The sequence below is a fragment of the Monodelphis domestica genome, chromosome 8 (assembly GCF_027887165.1).
Source record: "Monodelphis domestica isolate mMonDom1 chromosome 8, mMonDom1.pri, whole genome shotgun sequence".
In the NCBI taxonomy this organism is placed as follows: domain Eukaryota; kingdom Metazoa; phylum Chordata; class Mammalia; order Didelphimorphia; family Didelphidae; genus Monodelphis; species Monodelphis domestica.
This window is the reverse complement of record NC_077234.1, coordinates 84,175,458-84,199,690: the sequence shown is the minus strand read 5'-3', so window position 1 is coordinate 84,199,690 and position 24,233 is coordinate 84,175,458. Positions and strand designations below refer to the sequence as shown.

Here is a 24,233-nt window from a genome sequence, read left to right as displayed (position 1 = left end):
AGACAATGAATTTAGCCTCATTCAGAGCCTATATAGCCAAGCCTTTTTTAAGATGGACAAAGGGCCAAAATAAGCAGCATAACAGTGATACATGCTAAGCCTAAATTGTATTGTGTTCTAGCATCATACACTGACATAATTGGAATAAAGCATTGTTATGAAAGTCATCTCGGTGAATACAAAGTAATTCAAAATTCCTAGTGCAACTTTTCAATGTGCAGAGACTCTTGGCTTATCCTGTGGTATCCGTCTGAGAAAGGAAGGATATGTACAAACTGAAAGTCACATTTCATAAGATACTTTTTAATTTTAAGAAATTTATAAAATTAAGAGATTGTGTGAAGCATGTTAAGAGTTTTTAGTGCCTAGGAGTGGATTGCTGAATTGAGAACCAGGGAAGTACAATTCTTTGGGATTATTTGTTACTTCCCACTTCTGTGGATTTTGTCCAGTGTGGTCCTAGACTGGGGGCATAGCAATCTATTAAAAATTTTTTTTCTAGAATAGCAATTTATCCTTCAGAATCTTGATACATTCTCATAACTATTATTTAGCATCATAAACCTGAGTAGTAGTTGATCTTGTGGAAACATAATTTAGTAATGTCAAGTCATATCATTTTGTAAGAATACCATTTTCTCTCTTGGCTTTCACAGTATTAGAAGGAATAAGTAGCAGTAGCAGTAGTAAATATAGTACTAGCTATTTTCCATTGTCATGCCACCTAGTAGTCACTCAGTAAAGATATGCTCATAACTTTATTGAAATTGGAGCAATAGTTCATCAAAGATGAGAAAATTAAAGAATGCTGACACATTCTCCCGGAGCCTTAGCTTCCCTCATGAGTCCTTTTTAGGTTAGTTTTGCTGCTTTTTCAAAAAACTTTGAATTGCATTTTAGAGCTTAATTTTCATACAGTAAAGTTCCATAAATCCAGTTTCTACTCAGTTTAGTAAATCAAACAATGACAATGGAAAAGGACTTATTGAGCAAATTAATAAGTGTAATCAGAATTTCAAGGATAATTAAACTGTGTTTAAGTACATGTACAAGTTTCCCTGTGGAAAATTATTTTTCCTTCTTTGCTATTTAAAATATCTCTCTTAGGAGATACTATTATGTATATTTTAAATTATCACATCTTTTTAAAAGTATTGGCTGCTTTTTTTTTTAAACTTTACCTTCTGTATTAGAATGGATACCAAGTATTGGTTGCAATATGGATTGGGCAATTGAGGTTAAGTGACTTGCCCAGTGTCACAAAGCTAGGAAGTGTCTGAGGTCTAATTTGAACCCAGTACCTCCCATTTATAGGCCTGGCTCTCTATTCACTGACTGCTTTTCTTAAATACATTTAAACCAATCCTTTTTTAAAAATTTGTGCCTTCCCCCCAATAAAAGGTTAGATCCTGAAATCAAATAACAGAGGCATCAGTGGTTATTAATAAAAAGTAATGGATGAAAGTAATTTTATTTTATGCTTTAGTAGACGAGTGTATCCTAAGTATAATAGCTACTAAAAGACCTCCTAGAAATCATTTTTTCTTTCAAAATCTCCTTTCAATTTTTTTAATTCTTGCCATACATTTTACATTTTATAGTATAATGCTGCCATTTCTCACTGCAAACTTCATAATAGCTACCATCTTCTATACTGAACCTATTCAAAGTATTTCCTACTAATATATGAAATTTTAAATGACTAATAATTTTTTTACTTGTTCTCTAATGTTGGATAACATGAAAATACGTGAGGAATTTGGTTTGGTAGTGAGGGAAGGATAATTTTTTCAGCATTTAACTGATGTATAGTAGCTATTCACTTTAAAATAGCCTTCATAACTGTATACAAAGAGACATAAAGCACATGAAGAAGTGATTTTCAGCATTTATGTATTAAATAATTTGGTGTAGTCCTAATAGAATGTTTTTTGAAGTGTTTATATTCTTCTATAAACCAGATAGATACACAAGAAAATTGTCATTATGGTATGCTCAGGCCCATAGAATTTCATGATCATTTAAAATAAATGTATTGTAAAGAAGAGATATCCAGCCAGGAAAAGTAATGAAATATGTTGCTATAAAACTATCTTTTTCCTCCACAGTGTGACGTTAGCAATATACTACCACATAAAAAACAGGTGAGCTCTTTTAAAACTGTATAGTTATTCCAAGTTGTCACTTTGCATGTCTGGTTCATTTTTAGGCAAATTTAGTTTTATGGAAATAATTAGACAACTCTTTGAGAATATAAATTTCTAAAAGGTTTTCTTATAGCAATAAAGAGGGAGGGTAATAATTTCTAGATTTGTCTTTGGCATGCTGAACTTAGATATCAACAGATAATTGCTGTGCCAATGACATATTCATCACAATCAGAAATATGAAACAGCTACATTAGAACAGATACTGATGTTTTCTCATTTCATTTATTTTAAGGGCCTATTAACTTAGTTGTAGTTAATTGGTTATTTTCTTACCTAATTTAATAGTTACTGGCTTTGTGGGCAAGTCACTTAACCTTTCAATGCCCCAATCAATAATCATTAATCAAGTATTGCTCTCTTAGCTTAGGACAGAGAGGGGAAAGGGTTTCCTTATATCAGTGAATCATAGGTATGGACAAAAGAAAATGGATTTAACTAAAAGTAGTAACATAACAAAAACCTATAAGGGCCAGATAGGAAGAAATCCGCAAGTGGTTCGTATATTTTAAGAGTTTCTAAAAATTCTTTAGGAAAAAGGAAGAATGATACCTGTTACTTAGCATTTCTTCCCTTCCTTTCTATAAGGATTAAAGTATGAACCCTTAAGCTTCTGTGTATTTTTGCAATTAGCAATGTTGCTAAATTTTTCTTTTTTCCCTCTTTGAGTAATATGTGGATTGTTTATAAATAAAAATTTTAAAAGATATGTGGATTGTTTAACAGAAAAACAAAATTGTAGGGTCTTGGTTAACACAATTATAGGGTTGTGGTTTCAGTTACATACTTATGTGGTTATTGCCCATTAAACAGAGTTAAATATTTAGAGGCAGCATTGGCAGATCTCATAATCTTTTATTCTGAATACTTTAAATCTTTAAGTCTCAAAGGGAATAGAGAGAAACTTAGTGATAGAATCTAGGAAGAGAATTTACAAAATCATAGATATGTACTGTTAATCATGTTAAACTTTTAAGTTTCCTCCTACCCCCCAATAGCAGATAATTTATTAAGTTGGTAACTATATTCCTGAATTAGTTTAAAAAAATGCATGCTCTTGTTTTATAGAGATTCAGATAGATCCTTGGATATTTTTGATGAGAAATCACATCCACTCACAGTAAGTGTCTTTTCCTGAGGTTTTTTCCTATTAAATCATCTGGGTTTTTTTTTCTATTATCTGGTTTGCATTTTAAAAATCACAATAAGAAAATAAAAATTCTAGCTTAGGGGAAAAGCAAAGTTATTTTCCTGTGGCTCTAGCTTGATAATTTTGTACCTATCTTGATCAAAGTCCTATATAGAAGAAATGATTGATTATCTGAAATAGCACAAATAAGAATTGTTATTGATACTTTAGGTAACTAGTGGTCCACGGTGAGTACTGAATATACTGAATAACTCAGATTAGTAAGTAACAAGGAGACCTACAGTATATTTTCCCCTTATTCTTATGAAAACTTTTGGAACATAAACATAGTTACTTGGGTAACAAGGGAAAGCCGTAACATATATATAACTATTTGGCAGAAATGACCAAAAAAAACATTCATCTTTTAAATGTTTACACTATGGGATGAGATTGACATTTTTGATAAATTATTTTAAAATATTATAAAGCATGTTAGAAAACATTGCATTTATCATATAATAGAAATATTATAAAGCCAGGGATATTCTCTCCAGTAGTTTATAGGTAGATCATTAAATAAGAGACTTAAGAATTAGTACAAGAAAAAGCTGAATCTATTTCAATTTTCCTTCTTGACCCTGCCATCAGGGTGTAAGGGTAGAAGGAAGAATTGGAAGTTTTAGTCACCAAAATAATATGTTCAAACTCAAAATATTAAGATTCCTCTTTTCAGAATGCCTACAGTGAAATCCAACATCATAAAAATCAAAATTAAGTCACTTGCTTGTAAATCAGAAATATCTTCTTACAGCTTTAATTATTTTGATCCATGATTAAAATCTGATCACACAAGTATATCATCTAGCAATTATATACTTTTTTACTTTGTTTACTTTTTGAGAAAATTTCCAAACCAAATTTCAAGAGTAGTAGGCTAAATATAACACAATATTAAGAGAAGCATAATAGTGATTGATTATAGGCAGTTAATCTAAATAAGTTTTAATAGTGTTCTATTACAAGCTCTTGTACACTTCCACTTTCAGTAGACTGTCTGCTAAGCAGACCATTCTCCATAAGTGAAAGCAATATAAGAGTACTTAGATGTGTTAACGGTAAAGGGAAATGAAACCATCTAGAATGAGTTTAACTAGACTGTCAAAGTTTACTAAAGCACTTCTTTGATATACAAAAAACTTTGGAAAATATGTTAGAAACTATGTGTATCAAGGGAACTGATAAATTGAAATCACTTAAAATTACTGAGACAAAAATTTAGTACTACTTACTATCACAAACAAGTTAATAGGAAAGAAAATTGCCTCTTAGGCAGAGGTACAATAAAGTTGTATTGATAAATTGTAGATTATCTGAGCCTTGGGTCATTCTTGTAATATAATTTTTTTATTACTAAATTTTTGGTTGGTTACCAAAAGAGAGGGGACTCATTTAAAACATGATGTTACTGTTCTTAATTTTTTTTTAAATTTATTTCTGTGGTGTTTCTTAATCAGAACAGCAAGTTAAATACCTTTAAGGAGGTAAAATAGTACAACTTGCAGGGGGAGGACAGGCATTAACACTGAATGCATACTCAATTTTTTTCCCAGTCCCTACCTTTTCTTAGAGAGGAATTTAATGGACATTTTTATTTATATGGGAGATCACTTAGAAGAATAGTTATGATTACAGAAACAACAACAGTAAAACTATTTCCAGTATTTGTTGGCTTTCTTTAGTATTTTTATGTCTCAAGAGTTTAAATGCAGAGAATGTTACCTTTTGGTCTCTGTATCTTTAGGGCCTAGTGCCAGTGTTTGCTCATAGTAGAGGAGGTAAATAAACATTTTTTGATTTGTCAGTTCTACTTGGGAATGTTTGCATTAAAATAAAGCAATAACATTTGAAGAATTGAGAGCTAAGCAAATAGTGTTGCCTTCCCACACAAAACCATTCCTACTGTCTTTCCAGTTTAACCTGTAACCTATTTTTGTCTTAAATAATTTTTTCTCTGTAATTGAGACTTGATTACTATTCTGTGAGAAAAATCTTACTTTTAACTGAAAATAATCAACCCATATGATCACTTTCTATGTTGCCATCCACTTATAAAATACTGAACAAGATTCAAATTTCATTCTAAATTTTATATTCTTTATCCAACTTATTCCATCAAACTGAAAGACTAGTTTAATAATAGCTATTCTTAATTTTATATTTCTTTTTAACTTGGCAATTTAGAGGAACCGAAAATTATTTGATTTTCTATAGTTTTTCAGGTTGATATATGCATGAGTTTTACAATTTCTGAAAACCATTTAATTCTTAATTGCCTTGTAAAGGTAAAATTAGCTTTCATTATCTGACAACTCTTATTACAAGAACCACAATTATAATAGCAGTCCCACTATACATAATAAAACTGTAGCATACATATTTTAACTGTACTCTGAAAATGCCCCTTTTTCCTTCAGCAGCTGTTTTTCTATTAAAGGTCTTTCTTTACCTTTTCCTTAATTGGGTGATGAGTTGAAATCAAGAATTATTGACCAGAGAGGTCAAGAAAGATGAGAACAAAATAAAGCAATTGATCACCTTTGGGAAAGAAATTCTAATGGATTCGAAAGAACAGAAATCAGTTTTGGGTAAATTTAGGTGAGATTAGATGGTAAGGAAACACAAGCACTGGGTATGGATAACTCAAGAAATCTTCCAAAAGAGAAGAAATAAGATGATTGGTAGAGAACTTATCTGGGGCAGTAAAGGTTTTTCTTAGGAAGGGGAGAAATGTGATTGTGGATCTAGGGAAAGATTACTAGTCAAGGAAAAATTAAATTTATAAGAGAATTAGATTAATCATTAGTAGATTCATATCTAGTGGAGATTACCCAGGGAGAACTGTCATTGCCCCTTTTGCTTTTAAAATTTTATCAGTGACTTTTATGTTTGATAGATTGCCTAACAGAATGGGCATCCCAGAAAATTCAGACTGGCTGGAACAATGAGACAAAAATTTAATTTAACTTAATGGCCATAAATATTCATTACTAGTTGAAAAGAATGTTTTTGTAAATAGTAGTTGTGAAAACCATTTGATCTCTATTAGTTTCTAGTAAATTTGCTTTCATTATCTGCCAGCAATTTTTTTTTCTATAGGAACCATAGTTATACTAGTAGCTGCAGTATTATGCTAAATGAAATTATAGAATACATATGATAGCTATGTACTCTTTGCCCCCCTTCTTCAGTAGTGTATATATTTTCCTCTTGAAAGAGGCCTTTTCTTTTAAATTGTTGCTAAGTTGAAATTAAGGGTCCTTTGGAGAGTATCTTGCTGGTTACATGGCATTGTTCCATAAAAGAAAGACATTTTCAATGGTGAAAAAAAGAATGGCATTAAGAGAGCCTTTTGAGTGCCAGGCCAGGAGTCAAGTACACTTGGGTTCAAATTTGGCCTCATATAATTCCTAGCCATGTGACCCTGGGCAAGTCAATTACCTAGCTTTTTCCAATTACTTAGCTTCAATTGCCTAACTTTTTCCACTCCTCTGTCTTTGAACTGATACTAAAACAGAAGGTAAGGGTTGAAAAAGAGAGAGGGAAAAGAGCTTCTTCTAGATTTTTTTTTTGCAGTTGAAAGCATAGGATTTATCACTTGTTTATTTTTTTTATGTTTTGGAATTTTGGTTTTTTAAGATCATTCACTTATAAAAATGAATAATATGGAAATATGTTTTATATGATAATACATGTATAACTCAGATTGAATCACTTGCCATTTCCGGGAGGGGAGAGGGAAGAAGAGAGGGAGACAATTTAGATCATATCACTTCGGAAAACTTAGGTGGAAATTTATTTATTAAAAATAGATTTAACCCTTAACTGAACTAAGTTCCTTCTCCCTATTAGAGATCATTTTCAGGTGACAGAAATCAAAAAATAGGTGTATAGATCAGTTCAGCCATTAGAGTCCTGATAATAAACTTTCCAAAACAATATAGTTTCATTTGTTTCCTTAATATTCGAAAAGTACGTTTAGGAAGAGTAGAAAAAGAAAATGAGAATACTTATTTTACATAAGATTTTATATAAATAAAATTCCCTAACCTGTTTTTTTGTTTGTTTGTTTTGTTTTTGGTCTAAATTGGACCTTTTTCTCTACTTGTCATTATCAGAAAACAATTTTCATATGTTAAGATTGGCCTTACTTCTGTGTAGTAACTGATTGATTTTATACTCTTGAAATTATGTGCACATATGTGAATTACAATGGTAATAATTTCATAATCATAGTATTTTATTATAACTACAGAAACAGATTATTTTCTAAATCTTTTAATTTCATTCATATTTGAGGTAAGATAACTTTTTGTTTAATTTTTTATATAGTTATATTGTGGAAGAAAATATAAGAATCATGATTAACTTTTTTAAAAGTAGCAGAAAATGTGTGGAATGAGTATTAGGAAGTTACATATAGTAGAGCTCTGTCTTGTTTCAGTTGATTCTTTAAAAGAACATTGTCTCTGAAAAATCATTTGATATTTTGTCAGCCTGGGCCTTCCCTTCCCAAACACACCTTGAAACCTCACTGGCTAAAGCCTTCATTGCCAGGTGCTAATGAACTTATGCTCGTTCTTGGACAACTGAATGGATCACTTAACCTAAACAGCATTGTAAGACATAGCAAAGTTAGGTGCTTCATTGGCATATAAGCTTCAAAAGCCCACAGTCACTTCCTGCCAGAGTGAAGCATCAGAGTAGTACTTAATTGCTCTCCAAACTACATGGGCATAAAAACTAGCAATTCTGTGGTAATGAAAAATGTTTTTGCAAAGCCCTTTTCATACATTCTCACATGAGATACCCAGATGAAGGAACCAAATTTTTATGATTATATCATATTAGAGGCAGGATTTGAATTCAAGTCTTCCTAATTCCAAATATTGCCTTGGATCCGCTCTGTTCTACTTGCTTACTCCCATCCTGCCTCCCAATGTGATTTCTCTCTTTGTTTAATGCTTAGAATCTTCTAAATAAATTTGAATAATAGTAATCACATACGTCTCTATAGGATTTACTATTTACAGAGCACTTTCCAATAATCTCTCAATTGTCATAACAATCCAATTTCATAGATGAGGAAATTGAGATTAACACACAGGTGTTAAGGCAAAGATAATGACATGGTTTCCTACAAAAATATAACTAGCATAAAGCAGTTGCCGGGGGGGGGGGGGGGGGGGGGGTAAATTTCCTTAGCCACTGGCTTTGTAAAAGGAGGAGGGAAAGAAACTAAGAACAATACTGGTTTAGGGTATAAACACTTTGGGAAAAGATGGTGGAAAATTATCATTAATATTACCTCATAAAACAGGAGGTAATAGCTTGACCACATTTCAAACTTGCACTGGACCATGCTGTTTATTTGCCTAGACTCACTTCTTTTTGTATTTAGCTAAATCCAAGATAAGTCATTTGGGAGAGTGGTATGGTAGACACATAAATATCATTTTTTTGTACATTGTTAACATTTTTCCATTTTCTTGAGCTTTTCAAGTCTTGCAACTCTTGCAACTCTTCTTTCCTGTATTCAGGACAATCCATGTTTCTTTTTAAGTGCCTCAAAACAATATTAAGTTAATAATAATACCAACTAGCATTTATATAACATTTGTAGGTTAACAAAGTGCTTTATACACATTCACATTTGATCCTCAGGCAACACAGTAAAGTAGGTGCTATTATCTCAATTTTACAAATGAGGAAGCCAAAGCTTAGAGAAGTTAGTGACTTGCCCAGGGCCCCAAAGCTAGTAAGTGTAAAACCCACCATTATCTACTGTGCCACTCTGCAGCCACTATTCCTTAATGTTCCCTTAATGTTCCTTAATGTTTATTAGGGTAAGTCCAGTGTCTTCATGCTCCATATACATACACACTTTTTTTTTTTACACCTTCTCCCTCTAGCTTCTCTTATCTCCAAATGTCATCCATCCTTCAAAGCCCTACCTAAGTCTAATATTTCTTATGCAGCATCATTCAACCAGCATTTAACACTCAATAATTTTCTTTAAACACCTTTTGTTCTCAGTACCATAGAGTTTTAACCATCTTAACTATTCCTTGTTAATCCTATCTCCTGGCCTGATGCACTCCTTTTGGAGTATACTTTTATATATAGCTGTTTGACATGGTTCCTAACAGCACAATACAGAAAACATAGTTGGTATTAAATTCTTATTGAATTGAAGTTCAAACAATCCAAATCTGAATAAATGGGAGTAAAATCTTATTTTAAAGAAACTTCAAAAATTACTTCAAAAAAACTTTGAAAAATATATTAAAACATCTGGTAGGGTTTTAGAGATTGAAATTTGGTTAATACTAATCCCATAAATGTAGGAAAAGAATATAAAGTTGAGGTGAAAATATGTATTTTAGTTTGATTTTTAATATTTACATCAATAAAGTTTTAGACAATTTCAGTTGTTCCTCATTCAGTATAGTTATTGGCCAGAAGTATGCCTTTAGCTAGTTTAAGCAATTAAAGTATTATATAGAATGTTTATTTAGTTAAGATTGTTTTATACTTCATGACTATCAGTTGGGGAAAGCAACAAATGTTTTAATGGGACATAAAAAACTCAGTTGTAGTTTTTTAATATTTTAAAATTATAATCAAGTTTCTCTATTTTAAAAAATAATTTTTCAATTTGCAAAGGAGTTTTTACCAGTTGGCATTTATAATAGAATCTTAGATTTTGGGGCTATATCATCCATACATGTCATAGGATCATAAATGTAGATTATCTAGATCAACCCCCTAATTTTTATATTTGATAAAACTAATGCCCCCAAAAAGATTAAGGAAATTTCCAAGTTCAAATGGTAGGTTCAGGGTCAAGATTTGAACTCCTTTTCTTCAAATCCCTTGTCCTTACCACTGTACATATTCTATACCTGACTGATTCTGATGTTCCTACAGCATCTATGTCCAAGTTTCCACTTTTGTAATGCCAGAATATTATTTTGGTTGAGAAAGATGTGAAGTGGGAGGCAAGAAACCTGGATTCACCAAGGTTAGGAATATTGACTTCTATTTAATCATCTTTGGAAGATTTGAGAACAGTCACCTTTGGTGGGGGTTGTTTGTTTATTTGTTTTTGCCACTTTGTTTTTTGTTTAGTCGTTTTGGTTGTGTCTGAGACCCATTTGGGGTTTTCTTGATTGGAATAGTTTGCTATTTCCTTCTCCAGCTCATTTCATAGATCAGGAACTGAGACAAACAGGGTTAACAGTGACTTGCCCTGGCTCACAAAGCTAGTGTCTGAGGCCAGATTTGAACTCTGGGAAGATGAATCTTCCCAATTCCAAGCCTGACTGTCTATCCATGGTGCTACTTAGGTAGTTACCCAACTAATTTAACCACTAATACATCCTTAATAAATTCCTGTTAAATTAAATGAGAAATCTGTTGGGCCAAGGAGTTTTTCTGTTCAAAAAAAAGCCCAAATCCCTGAGATCTCTGAGAATAGTTTTAATTGGAGGAAGGAGAACACATTGGCATATGATGGCAGGAGAGGGACATCTGTGAACAGCCAGATGGCACAAATTATTTAATGGACAGAGAACAAACTGGAAATATACCAAGTAATCTGTCTACCTTCTGTAATTTTTCCCAGGTCTCAAAACATTATTCCTATCATTAAGATCAGAACTAGTCTGGAAGGAACTTCAACCTTCCTCAGTTAAGTCTAGTTTGTAAACTAACTTAGGCTTCATCCCTTCCCTGTTGTGTGTGTGTGTGTGTTGGGGTGGTGGTGGTATGGATCTCTATCCCTTCAACTCCTTTCCCTTTCAGGTATAGTATTTGACAGAGTATTCTATTTCTGGACACTTAAAACTTATTCCCTACGAAGATTAAGAGCTGATTGTGTCTATTTTAATGCACTGTCTCTATATATAGATTCATACACACATATATGCATATGTCAAGTTGCTCACTCCCAAAATTCATTGAGAGAATTATTATCATTAGATAAATGTTTTGAAATGTATAAATCCAAATTAATACACCAAAGGTAGGTTTTTCTGAACTGATTATGATTCACAACTACGTGTGTTAATGGGTGTTTTATTTTAAATTCAAATTAAGAAAGTGATACTGATTTTATTTGTTGTAATACCAGCTAGCATTTTCATTTTACAGATGATGAAATTGAGGCAAACAAGTGATATGATTTGCCTAGGATTAGACAGCTAATAAGTATCTGAGGCTGAATTTGAATTAAAATCTTTCTGATTCCAGGCTCAGCACTCTTCCCCACCATACCACCTGGTTATTGCCCCATATGAAACATTCTATCTTTGGGATTCTTTTTTATGTTCGGTAAAAGCTATAATTTTTTAACTTTTTGCTAACTGAAATACACTCAAAAATGTAGGTTTGGTGCTCTACTCTTAATGACCCTCATAAATCTTTTAGTTTAAAAACCCAGTCTGATACTTCAATGTCAGGAAACTGCAAAGTGCATAAGAATACATCGTTAAAGCTGGGTTTGGAAACTTTTTGCTCTACTACAAGGGAGAAAAGTAAACTTTTTCTCAACTACTTATGGCTTATTTTGGAAAATCATGAGATATGATCATTATTTTAAAAGTTTCTCTTATTCAACAAACCTTTTCTATTAAGTTTCAACTGTGTATCAAATACTGGGTTAGCCAGTAGAAAAAAATGAAAAGTTGAGATGAAACCTGATTTCCCCCATTCTCACAGAGCTTACATACATGTGCTGATCAAACATTTATTTAGTGCTATTCTAAGCAATAGGGATACCCAAAAATTTCACTTTCAAACAGCTTAAATTCTAATGGGTAGATGGACAACATGAGAAACAGAATCACAAATTACTAGAGAGATGTAAAACAGTGCATGGGGGACAGCTGGATAGCTCAGTGGATTGAGAGCCAGGCCTAGAGACGGGAGGTCCTAGGTTCAAATCTGGCCTCAGACACTTCCCAGCAGCTGTGTGACCCTGGGCAAATCACTTAACCCCCATTGCCTAGCCCTTACCATTCTTCTGCCTTGGAACCAATACACAGTATTAATTCCAAGATGGAAGGTAAGGGTTTAAAAAAAACAGTGCAATGGGACATTAAATGGGAGAAGTCATTATGGGATTGGAGAATCAGAAAGCCTTCATGGAAGAGGTAGTATTTGAGTTGGATTTTCAGAAGTAAGTGGAAATTCAGCAGGATGAAGAGAACCTCTGTACATTCACAGATGGATCCAGTCCAAAGTCATTTAAAGATGGGGGGGGGGGGATGGGATCTAAGGAGAATAGAAAACTATCCTTGATGAAGATTAGAAAATTATTTTAGGATCTTAGAAGGGATTTTAGGGGTCTTCTAGACCAGTTCTCCTATTTTACAGATAAGGAAATGGAGGCTTTAAGAAACCAAAGCCTCACTTGTTCTTTCTGTTATACCACACCCCCTACTTCTGGGGATAAAGAGAGTATGTGGTGCTAAAGATTTTTGAAGAGAGGAACTTCTGGGGTTGATGGTAGGAGAAGTAGACAGAGGCATACAGTTGATGGCTTTCGTAGAGAAAAAAGTTATTTAGAGCAGTTATTGTAGGGAGTGAGATAATAATAGTAGAGTCAGAGAATTATCTCGCTCCAGGAAGGGTCTACTGATGCATACATTAGGATCCCTGCAATAGGAAGAAAAAAGTTTGTGAGGGTTTGTTTGGGAATGAGGGTTGTGTTGGAGGAGGCATAAAGTCAAAGGGACAAAGGATTCTAATATGTAGTACATAAGATGTTAAAGCAACAGATAGGCTTGAGATTCCAAATGAGCCCAAAGCCATTTCTGGGGTGGGCAATAGATTGAAAGAACAAAAATGAGTCGGGGGACCTTAGAACATGCTAGTGGGTCAAGTCAATTTAGTGACTCATCTTTTAGACATAAGGATTCTAAGCTGTAATCAATGAATGGAATTTCAAAATTGTCAATTAGAAATAGAGGACATTAGAGTCTGGGAAAGGGAAGTGATTTTAATATTTTGATTAATTAGGCCCAAAAAGGAAATGATACAATTTTGTTGTTCTGTATAATATACTTAGCTAGCAGAATAAACTTAAGATGAGTTCTTACAATTGAATTTTTTTAGGTGAGGTATTTTTAATAGGTGAAAATCCAGGGTAGAAAACTTCAAAGTACTTGATAAGTGATATCTAAATGAGTTAGAAGCTCTAATGTTTTAGACCTCCCCTTCTCTTAGTCTGTGGCCATCCTTGGTGCCATTGCCACCACTTCAGGGGAGTTGTTTAGTGACTCAGAATCTGTAGATTTGCATTTCTAGCCTTATCCCTCTGATCAAGTGTTTCTCAGTTTTGCCAGACGTTTCCATGGTATAGAGGTATATGCTCTGAGCAGCATTGTTATTAATCATATACATGTAATGATTGAAAATCGATAAGTTATTCTATTCTATATGAAAGCCTGAGATGAAAATTCAATTAATAGTTTTGAGAAAAGTTCCCTTTCTTCAACTTAAGGTTTATTACACTGTTCCTTTGGAACTAATTATTCCCTGGAATGGATTTTACTTCCTGGGTATTTTGTGGTACTAGTGAGACAGGGCAAACCTGCAGCCTAGTCTCTGCTTATTTCCTAAAAGTTTAACTCTTAGCTGAATTTTTGTATTGACATCCTCTATCTCTCCAACATGGAAGAGATCACAGAAGACATTTACAGTAATTGTACAGATTTCATTTCCAAACTAATGCTTTCATTACAACTTTTTCACCTCTGCTTGTTTTAAATTCATTTCGTTGTACTTGATTAAGGAAAAAAAAATAAAAGGTTAAATTACTTTCAAACAATCATTAAATCTTTGCCTCATTCAGAAAGCAGCATATGAAGTGCAGGTGGATGGGGGTGGGGGTATGGTATGCATCAGAAGTATAAATACAAAAGTAATCAATGAACTAATTCCTGTTAAAGTAGCCTTGCCATCTTGCACGTGGGTGGGTATGGAGAATGCAGAGAGAGAGAATCTGTAGAGAGGGAGAAAGAGTTAAAAAGCCAACATTGGATTATCTATTGATATTTGGGACTAGGTGAGAAAATCCTAGTAAAGGTCCTCAAGCCATGGTTTTTAATTCTTATTATCTAATGTTTTCTTTCTTTCTTTTCTTATCTATCACTGTTCTACTGTTGCATTCCCCAACTATAATCAAGACAGAGGAAGTGAACCTGGGAAAATCCTCAGGTTCATGCTGCTTCATCATCTCCTTTTCATCCCCAGAGGCCAGACTGGTTTCAGGGTAGGCTCACCTTAGAGTGGCCCTGGAACTGGCCTGAATTCCTGAGACTGAGGGTCCAATCTGGATCTCCTAAGGACACTGGCCTTAAGGCCTTGGTGAGAGGTACAAGGTCCAATGTTGACTCATAGAGTAACATGGAAAACATTCTGACCAAGTGCGCTCACTAGAATAGCTGTACATTCTCTTAAAAAGCATATTTTAAACAGGACTTTCTTCTTCCATGGGCAGTAAACAGTGTTGTTGCTTTTCTTTCAGCGAGATGATGTTCCTGATGACTACTTCAAGCACGACCCTGATCACAAGCATATTTATCGATTTGTTCGGACGCTCTTTAGTGCTGCACAGCTAACAGCGGAATGTGCAATAGTCACTTTGGTAAAGGATTTTGCCTTTTGAAAGGAATTTTTTTTGTTCCACTTTGTAGCCTCATATATACAATCCTATTTTATCCTTAAATGACAAAGTGTTAATCAGCCTTTCATAGGAAGACAACACCTACATTTTAAAAGTAGTCAGTGCAGAGCTCACCAACTGTTCCGTCAAGCTCTGAGACTTCCTCCCTCACACTAGTTAGAGTTAAAGGTGTAGAAGGCTGAGCTAGGGTATAAAAAAAAGAAACTTTTCACCTTCGTGTTTGATTCAGATTTCAGATAGTTAGCAGTTCATATCCCAAAGCAAGAACTGCTGTTAAAAGTGTCAGGAGGCCTCCAAAGTTGAATGCACACAGGAACTGAACTACTCCATAATATGTGGAAGGACCAACCAGAGGAGGTTGGCCAGGCTGGGCTGTCAGTCTGATAACTTTCACAATCATTAAATACATTTTTTTGGAGTTGCTTTTGGTTTCTATGTAGAAAGCTTCAAATAGGTGAATGTAGTCATTTAACTGATGTAAACGGAAGTACATTCTTACGTAATTCAGCTCATAACCTTGTGCAGTTCATTTGTAGAATAGATATTTGAAAAATACTGACATGACACTGGTGGTTCAGAGGAAACCAACTGGCACCACTTGTGTTTTACATAGTGTTGATTAAGTGCATTTTGTAGAGAACTGAAACAAGCACAGGGAATGTGTGGTAGCTAAAAAATGCTCATTTGTGGGAGGAAAGAGGTTAAAATAAAAAGGCAATTTATACATACGTTTTAGTTTACTTATGTTTTAGCAGACCATGTTAAAGTTAACAATTATTCTTTCACCCGACAACCACAAAACATTTTCATGATGCCCATTATCTTTGGTGTTACACTCCAAGGTAGCCACTGGGAGGCTCTCTTGACCATCAGTTTTCACCCTTAAAGACAGAGTAGCATCTTCAGTGGTCTGGTTACTGTGCCAAACAAAAGCAACTGCATACATTAAATATGTATATCACCCCAAGTGCCACACACATAGCAGAGACTTAGTAAATATTAATTGAATAAACTCACAACTTGATTTCTCGGTGCTGTTCATTGTATTTGAGATGATACTACTCATCTAATGTGTGTGACAGTGGGAAGGGTGCTGGATTTGCATTTGGAAGACCAAGAGTCAGTTCTGGTTCTGCCATTTATTTGACCTTAAGAAGTCTTTTAACCTTTTGGGGACTCAAGTTTCCTCCTTTGTAAAATGGAGTTGGATTAGGTGACCTAAGATCCTTTCCAGCCCTAATCTTTTATCACCCTACTTTCAACAGGATGCATTCTTCCAATTATAAATTGTTGGCTCTGATTCACCCATCTTTAAGAGCAGGGGCATTCATTTTGAGCAGGCCGATTGTGGGTTTCCAAATGTAGGGTTGTCACTCAGTATCAGGGTGGAATCCCATATCATCATTATATTAACAGTTGAAATGAATGTCTGCTTATTTTAAATTTAATGTGAGAAATATAAGGTTGTTATTGTTGTTTTTTTTATCAAATAGACAACAATTTTCCCCAAAGTAATGAATATTTAGTTTTATTTATAGATGTTGCTTTCAAGACATAACTAGAACATTGGTAGAACCAGTAAGATTCTTTCTATAAATTATAGAACCAAAATTAAATTCCATTTTATGAAAGGCTACCAAAATGGAGTTTTATTTTTCTAAGCTAGCCAGTTGCCTATAATAATTTGTCATTGTGCTTACACTGAAATAAAATTAAAGGCAAGTGATCTACTTTTTCAGGTTTACTTAGAAAGACTTTTAACTTATGCCGAGATCGACATTTGCCCAAGTAACTGGAAAAGAATTGTCTTGGGAGCCATTCTTCTTGCTTCCAAGGTTTGGGATGATCAAGCAGTATGGAATGTGGACTATTGCCAGATCTTGAAGGATATTACAGTTGAGGATATGTAAGTTGTAAACTTTCAACCTTTTTCAGGAATTATTTACATAATAGCTATTTTATTTTCTTAAATGATCAAAGAACCAGTAGATATGGAGCCATATATATCATTACCTTTCCTAATTCAGAAAGAAACCTTTGATTATATTCTATCTATAATTGATTCATAGACCATTTGTCTCTTTCTCAAAAGGAGTTAAATTATTATAACTTAGCTTTTTATTTTTTTTTGTAGTCACTATTGATAGGAAATAGACTAGATCTATCATTTCTCTGAGTTTTGTGAAATTCCTTCATCATTGCAGGACAGGAACCTTCTCTATAAAGTGGCCTACCTATGCTCTCACCTGGTTCCCTCTAGTCCAGGGGCCCCCTCCCCTCAAATATATACTGAAGTAATCAGAAATCCATTCTATACTGAGACAAGAACCATATAACTACATATAAACAGTTTAAATTTTTCCTACTTCAATTTAGCTTCATAAATCAGTTTTCAGTTATTCTGTAAGATCAAATTAAGATTTCATTTGCCACTAAATACTTGGAATAACTTTTTCAAAACCTGTTTGTCTTCTTTCTTAGTGAAATACATTCTGCCTTCAAAAGAAAATAAGAGACCTAAGTAGCCGTTCATCACAGATTCACTCTACCTTTAAATGACACTCTGTTCATGCTTTTAAGCTACAGGTTTATTAAAGCTCACAGACAGAAACCTGGGCTTTTGCATGCTGTAGGTGTACTACTAACTTGCTTCAGTGATTAAACCTCCATTAATAGACATGTTAATCCTATGAAGTACCGTATTGCTACACAATTAAAATGTATTAGGGTGACAAGTATAAAAGAAATCATGAAGTGCATTTATTCATGAAGTAAGTCAAGCTCTGATCAGCTCATCATCCAAACATGATTAGATTTACATTTCTATAGGCTTACAAGCACATGAACAGGAAATTAATTTTGGCAGTCGGTTCAGTAGGAACTAAGGTGATGGAATAAGAAAACACAAAGCTTTGTTCACAGTATAGCAGCTATCCACAAAATGAAATGTTGATTTTTGCATTTGGTTCTCTCCACTGAATAAAACTGATGTTTTAAAAACTTAAAATTCTCATGACTTAGCTGATAAGTTCTCTTCATTCTGCTTAGGACATTTTTGGTCCTATTAAAGAAATTTTAAAATTCTCACAAATGCTTAAGAGAATTTTGGTTTGGGTTTTGGTTTTTTTTTGTTTGCTGACCTCTCTTGGTAACTTGTACTGGTCCCAGGTTTATGTTTACTTTTCTTAAGGGACTGTAAGATCCTACACTTCTACCATCTTTCTTCCCTATGTTGTTATTCTTGGTACCTTGCTGACTATACAGCTCAAGTTCACAAATGTTTTACTCTGAAAGGCAACAAAAGCCACTTCATATATTTTTATAAATGTGCATTTTTTAAATGGCAGAAAGCTTGACTTTCCATGGCACAGAGGGATTTACATTCCAAGCCTCCAATGGACAGTAAGACATAGCCCACAATTTCCAAACCCTGCCTAGGGCATACAAATGCACTGTCCTTGCTCTGGCCATGGCTCATTTTGTAAAGTGGGTTTAGTATGAGACAGATTTTACCTTTGATCTTTTTGCTTTTCATTGATGAAAAGAGTATTTTCTCCTGTAGCACTGACCAGGCAATATGTGTTAAGATGGGCAAAAACTTGCATCATGCCCTTTGACATAGTATGAGGAAAGTGGGGAGGGGAGAGGTGTCCATCTCAAATCTAATGCTACTTATTTATTTATTTAATATTTTGGAGATGAATCCTTGTTGCTTCGAGGGGTTTTTTTTTTCCTTGGAGATAATAGCAGTAGCTCTTCATAGATCCATTTGTTGCCGTGGTGATATGCCTACTCCTTTTGTTGGTCTGCCTCTACTTCAATAAACCCCTTCCTGTTATCAGCCTGGCGAAAATGTCTGCAAGTTCTTCAGAGCTAATAAACAGCATACATCATTCCTTTCATCTGATCACTATAGTGGGGCCTTATGAGAGTGAGAATGGAGTATGAATTGTCCAGCTGCACTAATGGAACTCTGAAGAATGAGCCCCCTAAGTCAGCAAGATGAGTGCACAACAGTGCCATAACCTTTTGCCCCTGATATCCCAAACTGAAAGTGCAGGGATTCAAAAATGAACATAAATAACTGTACCTTGTTTGAACATTAGTGTATTAATCCAGCTGCTAGCCTTTATTTATTTCAAAACAGAATTTAGAGCCATCCTGGATGCTTAGAATTATATTTTTCAAGGTGGACTGATAGTTTGACTAAAATTGTTGAATAGATTTTGTTTCTTCTCTAATCTCCTTTAGGAATGAGATGGAAAGACATTTCTTGGAGCTCCTGCAATTTAATATTAATGTTCCTGCCAGTGTTTATGCCAAATACTACTTTGACCTTCGCTCCTTAGCAGATGACAACAATTTGAGTTTTCTGCTAGAACCCCTCAGCAAAGAGCGAGCACAGAAACTCGAGGTAAAGAATATTTAGAGGTGTGCTAAGCCACAGCTTTCTTTACTTAACAAAACTGATGATCTCTTGCTAATCATATTAAGTGGTAATTAGAAAAAATGAAAGCTTTTATATTAGCATATTGAAGAGTTTAACCCCTTGGCTGGTAGCATTTCCCATGCTTCCTCTGTGGCAAAGGATCTATAAAGCATGACATACAGAGGACAAAAGTTACAGGTGCTTTCCTTAAGGATCATGATTCAAGTGAATATCAAAGCAAATAAATTTAAAATTTAATTTGCTTAAAATCATTTCTTTGTTCTGATTCCTCATTCACTCCCATAAACATGCAGACCCAAATTTTTTGGAATTGAATTCTCTTATATCTGGGTGTCTATAGAGCTGTCTCTGGTGATTACTTTTAACTCAAATTCTAGTATTTTATTTAAGACTCAAGTTGCAGTCTGTGCTAATGGAGGAAATGCCCACATTGATAATGATCTCAAATCCATTAAAATACTTAAACCAGACTATCTCAGACTCTTGTGTTAGACATTTTAAATTCAGCATGCATTAAGTACCTTTTGTGTACATTCCTTTGCTGAGACAGCCAGGTCACTGGACTTGACATCTGAGGGAAGATCAGGGATTGGCACTTGGACACATTACTTAGCTTTTCTGACCTTCCATTTCCTCATCTCTAAAAGGAGAATATTAATAATAGACTGTGTCTGTGTTCAGAGAGCCTTGTGAATATCATAGGAAGATAGCATAGGTCAAGGACAAATGGCCCAAATGTTCTCTCAGAAGCCTAAGTTGTATATAATCACATTATTGTTGGTTTTGATTTGGGGGTGCTTTTGAGGTCTTGGGCCTATATCTTTCTATGTCCAAAAAATATATTTCTTGATCTGTTATGTTCTTAACCATTTATGAATAACTTCATTAGCCCCTAAAGTATTCCTAAGTAATATGATTGCAAAGTACTAGGCCTCATTTACATAAGCCATCTGTGAAAATTCCTCTGGTTAATTTATAACTACATTAGTAGGGCATATAAGCTAACTTACATTTAGAATTCGTTTTTCTAAGAATTAAGAAGGTGTGCTGAACAGGACTTAATGGAGCACGATTATGTAGGTAAACATCCATACATTTCCTTACCTTGGATCCTTGTGAACACGATCTTTAGGGTTCTCCTTGGCACAGAGCTTTATTAAAAAAACAAAATCACCTTTTATATGCTTTGGGTATTTAAATGGAATCCAAGGTAGACTTCTTTCGCTTTTAGCTTTACTCCAATTACTAGTATAACTAGTATACTAGTATAGAGTAATGACTTTTCTATCTAATTTGGTCATCATATCCATTGAATTTACATACATATACATGAACCACTTTTAAGGAGCAAGTGAGTTTTGATAAGCTGACACTTTTTATAAAAAATAGGATGCATTATTTCTGATGTGTGGGAATTCAGATTTCTTCATACCCTTTCTCCATTTCTTTTTCCCTAACATTCTTAACCTTATCCATCCAAGAATGTTATCCTATAGTTAGAGAATAAAAGCTAGGTGTCACGTACAGGTTCTGTTCACACAGAGTCTAATGAATTCCTGAATCCATTTCATTCCTGCCTTGATTCTCTGCTCCTTCTCTAGGCTATTTCCAGACTGTGCGAAGACAAATACAAAGACTTGTCCAAAGCTGCCATGAGACGATCTTTCAGTGCTGATAACTTAGTCGGTATTCGCCGTTCTAATGCCATCCTGTCCTGAAGGAGAAATGAGGTGCAGCATGTCAGAAAGCCAGCATCCGTAAAGAATGGAGAAATACTCCCAGCCCGACAACCAGCAGTTGATGGTGTTTTCAGCAAGAGGAAGGGCATTGACTCCAAGGGACTCGGGGACCTGAGGATCACACTCCATAGGAAAGATGGGACCTTGTCAAAGCAGCACATTCTCCTGTCCTTTTTAATGTATCCAGAGGTGCAAAAACAAACTTTATAATGAAACCTCCTGAATCCCACCCCATACACAGATGTTTGCTTACTGTGTAGGCCTATAGCTGTGAACTATGTAAGTTTTTTTTAAAAATTAGTAGTTTTAAATTTTAGCATTTAAACACTAACCATGTGACTAGTTAAAAAGTTCCCTCTCCCTTTCCAACCACTCCAGAACCTTGCTGCATATGCCTTTCAGAGTCAATGCAGTATTAACTTTAGAACACGAGACTCTTAATAAAGCATAAAGCCACTTAGGAGCAGATACTGTAGCATTGATCAGCGTTGAAAGGTTTTTCCTCCTTACTTTATTACCATTAATGCTGCTAATTTACTATTAGCAATCTACTCCAGTTAAGAAGCTACTGGGTGGAGTGAATGCTGGCTTTGGACCACCTTGTCATTCTAGTAAATAACAGTCAGTATACAAAGAGTCTTAAGTATTGGGTTTGTGAGCAAAGAAAATTTATGTTGGGTCCATGCTGCTTGTGAATTATGGTGCTTCTCATTTTGTTATTTTTGCTCCTACTCTGGAAAATAAGCAGACTATAAAATTATTTCATGCATTTAAGGAAGTGGTATATGTTTTAACATATGAATCTTCCAAACATGGTGATCCAGTGACAAGTAATTAGTATAATGCACTTTTTTTGGCATTTTATTCTCTGAAGCGCCATCGTGCTATTTTAATAGTGGAATTTACAATACAAGGCACAGTTTATCTTTGAGCTCCTGAAACTTTTGCTTCTAGATTTTGGAGAGTTGGAGGGAAGAAAGGGGGAAATGGTAGGGAATTGGATTCACAATGAATCTGTAATGAATTAATGAATTAGAAGAAATTGGACTCAGTGATAGTGATAGATGATTATTCTGTTCCTAACATATCAGAGTTATCCAAACTTTTTAAACTTTATGTGTAACTTAGCTGTAGTTACAGTTTTGTTCCTTCTCATTCTTGGTGTCAAAAGAGGAGACCTAATCACAAGGTGAAAAAGAACCAAACCAAACCTTCTTATTAGTTTTTGAAAGGTGGGGAGAAAAAGATTCAGGAGATTGGCATCCATACCAACCAACCTCAAAATAGATCTGAAACATTAGAGCATATTAATAATTTTACTTGTCTTCTCCTTTATGTATAGATCCTAGGCATTTTGCCCAGCGAACAAAACATTTCTGGTCCAGGAATCCTATGTGTACTCTTTCTCCCAACATAGTAATGCTACATATTAAACCCACAGATCTGCGTGCTGCAGGTCCCATTGTTGTCAAAGGAAAAGAGCTATATAAATGATAAATAATGGTATTTTAAATATTTCAATCTACCAGCTCCAGAAACATGGTTTATGGAGTTTGGAGCTTGGAGCTTCAGGTATTGATTGCAGTTTTATTTTGAAAAGAATGCTACAACTTCAGGTGGTTTTTCTTTCATGTTTATATTAAAAGAAAAGCTAATAATAAACTCTATTTTAATTAAAATGTGGTTAGTGTGTTTTGTACCCTTTTTTGGTCCTTAACAAAGCTTGATCTAGGTGTTTTTAAATTCATTTTCTTTCATTCTTTGGACCTAACAAAGGGTTCTAGAAACATTTTCAAACTTTCACTGTGCTTATTCACAAACATCCCTTTGACCCTATACTTCATTACCTGTAATTGGTTCTTATATATTCCAACTGCATTTTACTTTGGTTGTGTTGTAAATGAAGAAAATTCTGCTCTTTAAATTGTGTTAAATGCATGAGGTATATTTGATAAGATTTAAAGTTAGTTTGGTATTTTTTTTCTTTAAACAGGTTGAAAAAAATGGATTGTGAGATTGTATATTTAGCATCTGAATGGAACTTAGTGGCCATCTAATCCAACTCCCTTATTTTGAAGATGAACTGAGGCTCAGTTTGTCCTTTCCCACGGTCCCTCCAAATCCAGCTTCTTCCCACTACACCGAATTGCTGGGCTTTGGCAAATAGCGTCTCAGAGGCCCCACAGAGCCATTAGAACGTTCTACTGGGTCAATATTAAAGGACTAATGTTTTAATGATTAGATGATTAGATTTAATGATTAGATCAAACAAACCAGAAAGCTGTATCCTGTTTGCCATTGCTAACTTCTAAGCATCCTGAAAGGCTAGAGACACAGCAGATAGGATTGCCAAGTTTGCGTATCAGAACACCCAAGTTCAAGTCCTGCTTCTGTCACTTAATTGTATAGTCATCACTAAGACGCCACATTTCTGGGATCTTCAGTTTCATCTGTAAAATTGTGATAATGTTATAGTGTCTTCAAGCTCATTGAGAGGTTCAAACGAAACCTTAGAAAATGTCTTCCAAACTCATAAATATAGTTGTTACTAGAATAAGCTTTAATCTATGGGAAGGAAATGAATGAGATCAATGAATTACCTGATGTCAGTACTAAGGCTAATTATCATTTTTGAAAAATTAATTCTTTTCAAGGCATAGAATTTGTTCATGAATCTAGGGTTTAAATAATCCTGGACATCATGAATTATGGAAAGTAGGCTATTATACTTTAAAAGAAATTGTCAAAAACCATCAAGAAATTAAGAAATTAGTGTTTCTGTGTTTCAATGTTTAGAATCCCATTTTAACCATACTTAGGACATAGAAAATTGACCTAATAGCACTAGATTTATTTTGCAGGGTTTTCTGGCTTACTAGGGCAGATAAAAGGTACATAGGAAGCACAGAGTAGAAGCAGTTATATTTCCTTAAAGAATCCTTTGGGAGATTTAGAA

At 34.3% G+C, this 24,233-nt stretch overlaps 1 protein-coding gene across 3 annotated transcripts in view; it reads left to right on the top strand.

Moving 5' to 3' along the window:
• Positions 1–24,233, top strand: part of CCNYL1 (cyclin Y like 1) — a 77,414-nt gene that overhangs the window by 45,694 nt on the left and 7,487 nt on the right. For 2 of the 3 annotated variants that reach the window (XM_007501846.3, XM_007501847.3), the window contains 6 exons: positions 2,109–2,144; positions 3,276–3,327; positions 14,930–15,049; positions 16,828–16,994; positions 19,340–19,502; positions 21,140–22,956. In XM_007501846.3, the coding sequence (XP_007501908.1) occupies positions 2,109–2,144; positions 3,276–3,327; positions 14,930–15,049; positions 16,828–16,994; positions 19,340–19,502; positions 21,140–21,256 (655 nt within the window). In that variant the 3' untranslated portion in view covers positions 21,257–22,956. Of the gene's footprint in view, positions 1–2,108; positions 2,145–3,275; positions 3,328–14,929; positions 15,050–16,827; positions 16,995–19,339; positions 19,503–21,139; positions 22,957–24,233 lie in introns of those variants that run through there. The other variant, XR_471778.3, reaches the window with a different exon arrangement.